Source organism: Corticium candelabrum, chromosome 11 (assembly GCF_963422355.1).
Source record: "Corticium candelabrum chromosome 11, ooCorCand1.1, whole genome shotgun sequence".
NCBI lineage: Eukaryota > Metazoa > Porifera > Homoscleromorpha > Homosclerophorida > Plakinidae > Corticium > Corticium candelabrum.
This window is the reverse complement of record NC_085095.1, coordinates 6,304,510-6,312,792: the sequence shown is the minus strand read 5'-3', so window position 1 is coordinate 6,312,792 and position 8,283 is coordinate 6,304,510. Positions and strand designations below refer to the sequence as shown.

Genomic DNA, 8,283 nt, shown 5'->3' with positions numbered 1-8,283 from the left:
AAAGCACAACATAAAAATGCTATAACTACATGTTCAGTCAACTTCAATTTTTTCTGTTTTTATTGATACTATTTCTGCGGTTGAAAAATACGATTTTACTATTGTGCATCACAGAAATTTAACTTAGACACGTGACACTGTATGTATTCAATAATACTAATCAATATTACAATTCAATATTGTAAAAAATCTATACACAAAACTAAATCTACGGCCACTCAATTGGTGTCACTTTGAAAGCTCGCTTGCACGCACTGTCCTCTCTACAATCCGGAGACAGACTCAGATCGGACATGGCCTCTGATGCCGTTCGCTTCCTATTCAATGTCACTACCCCTTGACTCTCTATATTTGCCTCATCATTACCAATTACTCTCATATTGTCACCACGATGTCTAATATTAATTGTTCTCGATGACGTCACACCTCCAGGAATGCTCCGTTTCATTTCAGGCCGGTCGTCCGGCATAGGAGACACTTTTTGTCTGAAAGTTAATAACAATATTATGACGTCACAAAACACGTCACATAATGTTCTCACCTTTTACGAGAAAGATTTGACTTGGCGTGCACGGCAGACGATTTGTTTTCGATTTTTTCGTCTGTTTCCATGCGTCTGCCGTTTCTTGAGTTTTTTAGTTTTCTCTGAGGGCGAGGAGTGACGTGTTTGTAGAACAATTCAATCAGATCGTCGCGACTTGCGTTCGTCCCGGAGAACGGAACGCGAGCCTTCCTCAGACGCACGACTAGCTCGTCTTGAGACAATGATTCGGGGCGCAGAAGGTCACACTCGACGACCACGCCCCACTCCGACATCCTAACATTTGGAATGAATCGATGATAGACCTTCTACGCATGCGCACGATTTGGTCTGCTCTTAGTTGCTTCGCAAAACAGCGTTTGCCATGGGGTTTGAGAAGGTTAGCGACGTGTATAGTGTTGTCAGAGTTGGAAATTAATATTTGTGCTAATTGGTTGTGGTGGGGCCCTCTTACTGATGCCACGTGGTGCGACAAACTTACAAGCGATCGACGAAATACGCTCGTTTCTTGAATCAGAGTCTTTTATTTTATTGCGCGTTTAAGTAATAAATTTATAGTAACACTAGAGCTGTGTTAATGAGGTGGGGCCCCACATTGGGTGCACGTGATGATTTGGCCTCATCGTTTCTCGTCGTTTAGGTTGTTCTGATTGATGCAAAAGGCCATCTTTTGGGTCGATTAGCGTCAGTCGTGGCAAAGTGTATTCTAACAGGTACTCATTCTGGTATCTTTCGTCACGTTAGAGAGTAATGTTTGTGCTTTTGGTCTGAAGGGCAAAGGATTATCGTGGTTAGATGCGAGCAGATCAACATCAGTGGGAGTTTCTACAGAAATAAATGTGGTGTTGTATTGATCAGGTTTGGAGAGGGTTTTGGTGTATTGTTGGGTGTGTGTAGTGAAGTTTCTCAAGTATTTGCGCAAGCGCTGTGCAACAAAGCCCTCAAGAGGACCGTTTCACTTTCGTGCTCCAAGTCGTGTGTTCTTTAAGACAGTGAGAGGTAGAGTGCAGTGGTTTTAAATTTTGTATGTTGTGTTGTGGACACCAACAGAGAGATGCATCCCTCCTATACAATAGGCTAATGTATTGTGAGATGCATCCCTCCAATACAATAGTCTAATGTATTGTGAGATGCATCCTTCCAATACAATAGTCTAATGTATTGTGAGATGCATCCCTCCAATCATATTCTAGTGTATTGTGAGATACATCCCTCCAATACAATAATCTAGTGTATTGTGAGATGCATCCCTCCAATCATATTCTAGTGTATTGTGAGATACATCCCTCCAATACAATAGTCTAGTGTATTGTGAGATGCATCCCTCCAATACAATAGTCTACTGTAAGCTGGATTGGTATATGTGTTGTATCTACAGGTATGATCCCTCACAAGACAAAGCGAGGCACGGAGGCTCTGAACCGTTTGAAGGTGTTCGACGGCATCCCACCACCATATGACAAAGTAAGTATCAAGACCTTTTGTCTATAATTGTGACATAGAATTATGCAATGGACTGTTACAGCAAAAGCGGATGGTTGTCCCGGCTGCTCTCAAAGTGTTGAAGTTGAGACCAGGACGAAGGGTATGGTGTGTGTGTGTGTGTGTGTGTGTGTGTGTGTGTGTGTGTGTGTGTGTGTGTGTGTGTGTGTCATGCAGTCAGTTGCTCAACTAAGTAGGCAGGCATTGACTTGCAACATTGCTCCCCAACTCCAACCTGTGTGATGTTTGTATGACATCTGATGTCCATACTGCTTTACACCAGTCTGGTCTGTTATAGTTTTGTGATTTGGGTCGATTGTCACATGAGGTTGGTTGGAAGTACCAGGTACGTTGACTGCATATGTTCAGTTTGCTCATTGTATGCATTGATATCAACTATTTGTTATAGGATGTTGTAACGACTTTGGAGGAAAAGCGGAAAGCTAAGGCTAAAGTTTACTGGGAGAACAAGAAGCGATTGGAGGTTTGTGGTTGTCATGGTTTCCGAACGTTATGCTGCTTACACTCCAGTGTCTGTAGAAACTGAAGCAACAAGCTTTACAACAGGAAGCACAGAAATTGAAGCCTATTGACCAAGTGCTTGAGCAGTATGGTCACTTGTAGACTGTTGACGTTCAATTGAATAAAGTTAATCATCCTCGTTGACACTATCACATGAATCGCTAGTACACACACACACACACACACACACACACACACACACACACACACACACGCACGCACACACAAGGGACAAATGTTAAGCCCTCCACGTCTTTCGATGTCGACCTTGAGGCCAGTTGTGGAGATAGCTCCCCTGCCTCTAGGGACAGGGCCTCCATGCGCTACATGGAGTCTTGGGGCCAGCACTACAATCCACCTGGAGCTTGGCCAGAGTCATCCAGGGGCACTGACAATGGCACAGCTCTGGGACTGAACACCAAGGCCCACATGTACCCGTCTGCTGCATGATGTTGCTGCCAAGTCAGCGGTCTTGTCCACCCCAGTCAATGACCAGGTACTCATTTATACTCTTGAGTCGAGAGAAGCAAGTGTGGGTGAGTTTCTTGGTCAAGGAAACTGTGACAGTGTCGCCTCCACCAGGATTGAACCTTCAACCCTCATCACGGACTACAAGATCCCGGATGTCATCACCAACGCTCTACCATCTGCTCCACCGCCCGCCCCCCCCACACACACACACACAACGAATGGAAGAGCATTTGAAAGAAGGATACAATGATACACCTGGACTGCAGCTTTACTATTTCTTGTATTGCAAGTACAATAAGTCTTGTGGAGACACTAATTACTGATGCTAGTATATCAACCCAAGTAATCATCTATGATGCCGCATATAGTCTATATACCAAACTATTTGACTTCATAAGCTATTGGGTGTACGTAGGTACGTACCTGTTGTGGAACAGAAGCCTAGAGTTGCTATCTGGATGCAGCAGCAGCTGCTGCTGTTGCTGTCGTGTCCACTTCTTCCTGCTGCTTCAGTTTGTAGTTGTTCAATGCTGCTTTGATTGCATCCTCGGCTAGCACTGTAATGAAACACTAATTGAGTAACACAATACAAGGCAAGATGGGTAGACAGACTTGAGCAGTGAAGCTTGACTGGAGGGAGCGAGAGCTCCTTCGCAATGTCAGAGTTGGTGATGTCTGTTGCCTCTTCGGTCTACAAGTCAAATTGTGTAAGGAGTAAGTGTGCGATGAGTGATACGTGTGGAGACTCACAGTGCGCCCTTTCACCCATTCTGTAGCTAGCGAACTGGACGCAATCGCCGAGCCGCAGCCAAACGTTTTAAATCTTGCATCAACAATCTTCCCGTCCTCAACTTTGATCTGATAAGTAGTAACGTGAATAAAGTAATAATTAATTAATTAATATTTAATTGTTTACAAGCTCAAGACAGACAAGACAAGATGTCTGGTAAGTACATATAAAAATGAACAATGGCCACGCCCAAAAATTATTGCAAACGCTTATTGACAAAAGAAATTGCATTCATTTCATGGATAGTTGCTGTGTATACTGAAGCTGTGTTTTCACCCTCATTTCCACAGCTATGAGCCACTTTGAACAGGTAAACAGTAACTTGATTGTTGAGGTATTACGCATTTACATGTCATGTTGAGTCTAAGCACACTACACCTGTAAAATCTATACAAAAATATCTAAAATCATACAAAGTGACTGGTGTTTCGCCTGTATGCTCCAGCGGTTGTGATTGTAGGCGGGTATGCTCAATGTTTTAACTGTATTGCCTAACCGAGAGATATCATGTGTTGTTGACAATCTACTTTGTTTGGTAAATTCTATTGGCACGTAACCACGCTTACTTTGAGCATGCCCACTAACACATGTTATGCTCTATTCTGGCTGGCTTGAGACATACAGGACATGCTTATCACTCACGGTTACACAATGTTAGGTTGCCATATAAATGTTGTAAGCCAGGAAAACGATTGATTTCGCACAGGCAGTTGCAGACTGGTAAGTTTCTGTCGTTATTTCTGACAAGAGCTGGGAATTGCAACACGAATGATAGTGAAACTCTTTCATGAATGCTGGCAGTTGTGATCGGCAGTTCAACCATTGTCTGTGGTTTAACCACGTTGCATTGTACAACCAATGCAATACTGCTCTCTGATTGCATAGGTGTAAGAACCTAGATTTGGTTAAGGGGGCCTGGCTCTGCACAACAAGGCTAAATGTATCATGTGTATGTGCATGCTACACAGCAAAGACAGGAAACCAACATTAACACTATAGTGTTAGTTGAATTTGTTGGTATGTCCCCCCCCCCCCCCCCGTTGCATCGCCTATGGATTGGACAACAATGGAGGTGTGGCACATTCTGAGCTTGACATAGTCACACATCCACACACGTACACAGTCATGCAGACCCAGTACTAATTCAATGTCTTTGAGTATGACATTCGCTCAGTCACGTGACCATTACAAAGTCCCGTTTCTAATGGCTCATACCTAAAACAACTGTACATGTAGTGCATGACTTTTGACATATTACATTTTGCTCTCACCTTCATAAACTGCTAGAATATATCATAGATGGCTTGTAATGACCACAGGGTTTACTCCAACTTTTTAGTTAAGTGTCGCTTCACGAATTCGCGCGCATGCGCAAACACACCCACGCAAACTTGAAATCGTGCCTTTATCCACACATTTACCATACCAGTTTGAGATAGCTTGCTGTTGAACAACAAAGCGATTTCTCAATCTTTTCCTTGTTGCATGTAACCCGAAAATGGGTCTGGAACTTTGAGGCTGGTAGCTATCATGCAGGATAGATGAGCAATCCGCATTGTCGGCGCGTCCGGCACCTCTACATGGCTACTTTCACGCTCTGAGTTTCGGATGCCATCACAATAGTACGATAATGCTCTAGTTTCCTCCCATTTCTGGGTCACGTGCAACAAGACAACGATCGACAAAGCACTTTGTTGTTCAACGGCAAGCTATTTCAAGATGGTAATGGTAAATTTGTAGATAAGGAACCTAACATACTTGTCGTTAGCTTTATTGAAATGTCAAGTACGAGGAGCAAAACTGCTGTGGTGGACAAGAACGCGATTGGCCTTTCTCTTTGCCCTAGGAATAAAGACTGTATGTCATAGAACGTGGTGCAACCTAAGATGTTTGCTTGCTCTGCTTCGTTATGACACAACGTGGCACGTTTTCAAGTTTATGTGGGTGTGTCTGTGGGAGTGTCTGCGCATGCGTGGTGAATCGTGAGCAGGCACCTTTAATTAAACCAAATGGGCATTAATATTAACTAATTACGTTACTCAAGTATAACAGTAAATATTAGAAGTAACGATATCAGTGAGTCAGATGTTACAAGATCAACAGCATCACTACAACGACTAACCCCACTACTTAGTAGTAGTAGTAGTATAGATTCATTGCTCACAAAGTGTCAAGGATTAGCACGTAGTGATCATGTATAAAAGTGGCCACACCCATTTTTTTTAAACCAGGCGGCCTGCCACGTTCCAGGATGTCCAGGAGAAACCCTGGACCATAAAAGATTGGAATAAAGCGTTCCATTCAAACTAAGTTAGTAACTCTAGCGAGAACACTGACACACATGCAGAAACACCAACCACCACTCCTCTGCAGTCACCTACCCATCAGCACCACACTTAACTAAGGCGTCACATCTAACAGCCTTGAATACTGTCTGTTGTGACAAAACGATACAAGCTCCCTACTTCATTTCTAAGCACACACACACACACACACACACACACACACACACACACACACACACACACACACACACACTCCTGACTCTAAAAATTAAATTAATTAAGTAGAAACTAGAAAGCTTGTTAGAGTTGAAGTATAACTATGAGCCATATCCAGTCTATCGTACAATACCAATACATTAGCTAACCAACAAGTGTAACACACTACAATCTCATTTCTCTCACTCTCATATCATTTCTCTCACCTGCAGTTTCATGACGTCTCCACACGCCGGAGCTCCAACCAAACCCGTTCCCACATTCTTATCGTCTTTGTCGAAGCTTCCAACGTTCCTCGGATTTTCGTAGTGATCAATTACCTGCACAATACGTGACAAGTGATTTGGAAATTGTACCTAAAATGGGGCCTCATCCGTGTCCTTACGTTTTTATGATACGATGCTGTAATTGGTGACCACGTTCTTGCCAGTGACCTACTTCGAGCAAAGAGAGCAAACGCACGAGTTCGCAATAACGACATGGTGTTGTGTTTGTGCGCTTGCGCAGTTTATTGGTAACAATCTCTAGGCCAAAAGTGTAATACATACCAAGGTCCACTCAAAAAGTTTGTGCAAGCAGTAAAGCGACTTTTGGTTATCTGATATTCTGTATATCCATTGCATTGTATTTTTGTTTCCAATGTGTTTACTCTAACAAATTCACGTGACCTATGCCCTAATATGGCAACAGCATGACATCTTTCTCTATCTCCGGAGTCCCGGATTGTCTGCTTGCCGTTTGGTGGCTTGTTGCAGGGTCGCAATGCGTTGCCCGTTGTGCAAAGAGGATGTCGAGGACAAGGAAACTCTGCAAGTACATTACATAACGTCGTGTACAGGCTACAGACAACCTGCAGCTGCAGGGTCTGCTCGAGGTTTGCGATTGCGATTGCGGAAATGAGTTTTGATGTGAAGTGTTGTAACGTGTTCCCTTTCTTCTCACATCTGGCTGCTGCTTTTTCTGGCTCAGATTTACCGATCGCAGCAGCGAGGAAGGCGACGGTGACGTTTTTGTGGAAGAAATCTACTCCAACGATAGAACGAGAAATCTTCTTGTTCAGCACTTTTGATCAGGCAAGTGCACGGTTAGATTTACACGCGGTTGCAAAGACGCTTGAGGAATAGTCCGGTACGTTTTTGTATTAATTAAGGGGTCCCAAGGGGTTGCGCTAGGGCTGTGAGGTATGAGTTAACTTATCATATTGTTCTGTATACAATAGGCGTTAGGAATCAGTTAGTAGGGTCTGAAATTAATTTTTGAAATGAGTTGAAAATGTGTATTTTATTTATTGAAATTTAGATTTTTGCTTTGTTTTTAGGTACAACTTCGATGGAATGATCATGATCACAGTGGAGTCTTTAAGTCTGCACCGACGTCTGTAAAGCGTGGCACATACAGTGACTGTCAGCTAGTTGTTAATGGAGAGCTGTATCCAACTCGACCAGTTGTGATTGATCATGACAATCAAATTATCTACATTCAACTTCAAGGTTGGTAGTTTGTTACAATCAATTTTGTAGATTTTAAGTTGCTTTTATTGGGTGGGAATATAGAAGTTGAGCAAGACTGGAGGGAGAACTTGGCGTTTGTTGATCGAAATGGAACAGAGAGCTCCGTTGATCCTCCCAGAGAGCAAGCTAGATTAGATGCATCAAGAAGTGGTCATACCTCTAGAGCAACTACTGGTTTGGAAAGACAATTTCATGATGATCAGCATTATCACAGGGATGATAAGCAGCGACAAGATTGGCCGGTAAGTAGAAATTGTACATTGCAAATTGTTAAACATCATTACAAACTTTTGTTGTGGATAGTTGCCAAGTGACAGTAGAAGCTCTGGTTTTGAGAGGTATAGTGAAGGTGGCAGTAGAAGACGTAGTGAAGCTCAATCTGGAGGGGACGTGTCAAGTAGGCCACCTAATGCCGTAATGTCTCAACACGATCTTCATGTTGATGAAGTGAAGGCGACAACAAGT

General features: G+C 43.1%; 3 protein-coding genes across 3 annotated transcripts; 1 reads left to right on the top strand and 2 right to left on the bottom strand.

The window, feature by feature from the left end:
- Nucleotides 1-43: 43 nt before the first annotated feature.
- On the bottom strand, nucleotides 44-817 carry LOC134187315 (ashwin-like). Its single transcript, XM_062655425.1, has 2 exons — nucleotides 542-817; nucleotides 44-485 (listed from the first exon to the last, which is right to left on the bottom strand). Exons 1-2 carry the CDS (start codon nucleotides 814-816, stop codon nucleotides 209-211), a joined length of 552 nt encoding a protein of 183 aa, XP_062511409.1. The 5' UTR covers nucleotide 817; the 3' UTR covers nucleotides 44-208.
- Nucleotides 818-847: 30 nt separating this feature from the next.
- On the top strand, nucleotides 848-2,694 carry LOC134186408 (large ribosomal subunit protein uL13-like). Its single transcript, XM_062654377.1, has 9 exons — nucleotides 848-920; nucleotides 1,182-1,254; nucleotides 1,315-1,380; nucleotides 1,439-1,540; nucleotides 1,920-2,005; nucleotides 2,067-2,126; nucleotides 2,322-2,369; nucleotides 2,433-2,507; nucleotides 2,564-2,694. The coding sequence occupies exons 1-9, from the start codon at nucleotides 906-908 to the stop codon at nucleotides 2,645-2,647; spliced, it is 609 nt and encodes a 202-aa protein (XP_062510361.1). The 5' UTR covers nucleotides 848-905; the 3' UTR covers nucleotides 2,648-2,694.
- Nucleotides 2,695-3,406: 712 nt separating this feature from the next.
- Nucleotides 3,407-6,797, bottom strand: LOC134186409 (iron-sulfur cluster assembly scaffold protein IscU-like). The gene is made up of 5 exons (XM_062654378.1): nucleotides 6,693-6,797; nucleotides 6,514-6,627; nucleotides 3,767-3,874; nucleotides 3,629-3,707; nucleotides 3,407-3,573 (listed from the first exon to the last, which is right to left on the bottom strand). Exons 1-5 carry the CDS (start codon nucleotides 6,786-6,788, stop codon nucleotides 3,467-3,469), a joined length of 504 nt encoding a protein of 167 aa, XP_062510362.1. The 5' UTR covers nucleotides 6,789-6,797; the 3' UTR covers nucleotides 3,407-3,466.
- Nucleotides 6,798-8,283: the final 1,486 nt, after the last annotated feature.

Excerpts from the sequence above, each read along its gene's own strand:
- LOC134186409 (XM_062654378.1), bottom strand. The coding sequence starts at position 6,788 with ATGTCGTTATTGCGAACTCGTGCGTTTGCTCTCTTTGCTCGAAGTAGG. Across the intron at positions 3,708-3,766 it reads AATGGGTGAAAGGGCGCACT|ACCGAAGAGGCAACAGACAT; the intron begins GTGAGTCTCCAC and ends TTTGACTTGTAG. Across the intron at positions 3,574-3,628 it reads AGTCAAGCTTCACTGCTCAA|TGCTAGCCGAGGATGCAATC; the intron begins GTCTGTCTACCC and ends GTTTCATTACAG.
- LOC134186408 (XM_062654377.1), top strand. Across the intron at positions 1,255-1,314 it reads GGCAAAGTGTATTCTAACAG|GGCAAAGGATTATCGTGGTT; the intron begins GTACTCATTCTG and ends TTTGGTCTGAAG. Across the intron at positions 2,006-2,066 it reads TCCCACCACCATATGACAAA|CAAAAGCGGATGGTTGTCCC; the intron begins GTAAGTATCAAG and ends GGACTGTTACAG.
- LOC134187315 (XM_062655425.1), bottom strand. The coding sequence starts at position 816 with ATGTCGGAGTGGGGCGTGGTCGTCGAGTGTGACCTTCTGCGCCCCGAA. Across the intron at positions 486-541 it reads TCAAATCTTTCTCGTAAAAG|ACAAAAAGTGTCTCCTATGC; the intron begins GTGAGAACATTA and ends ATTAACTTTCAG.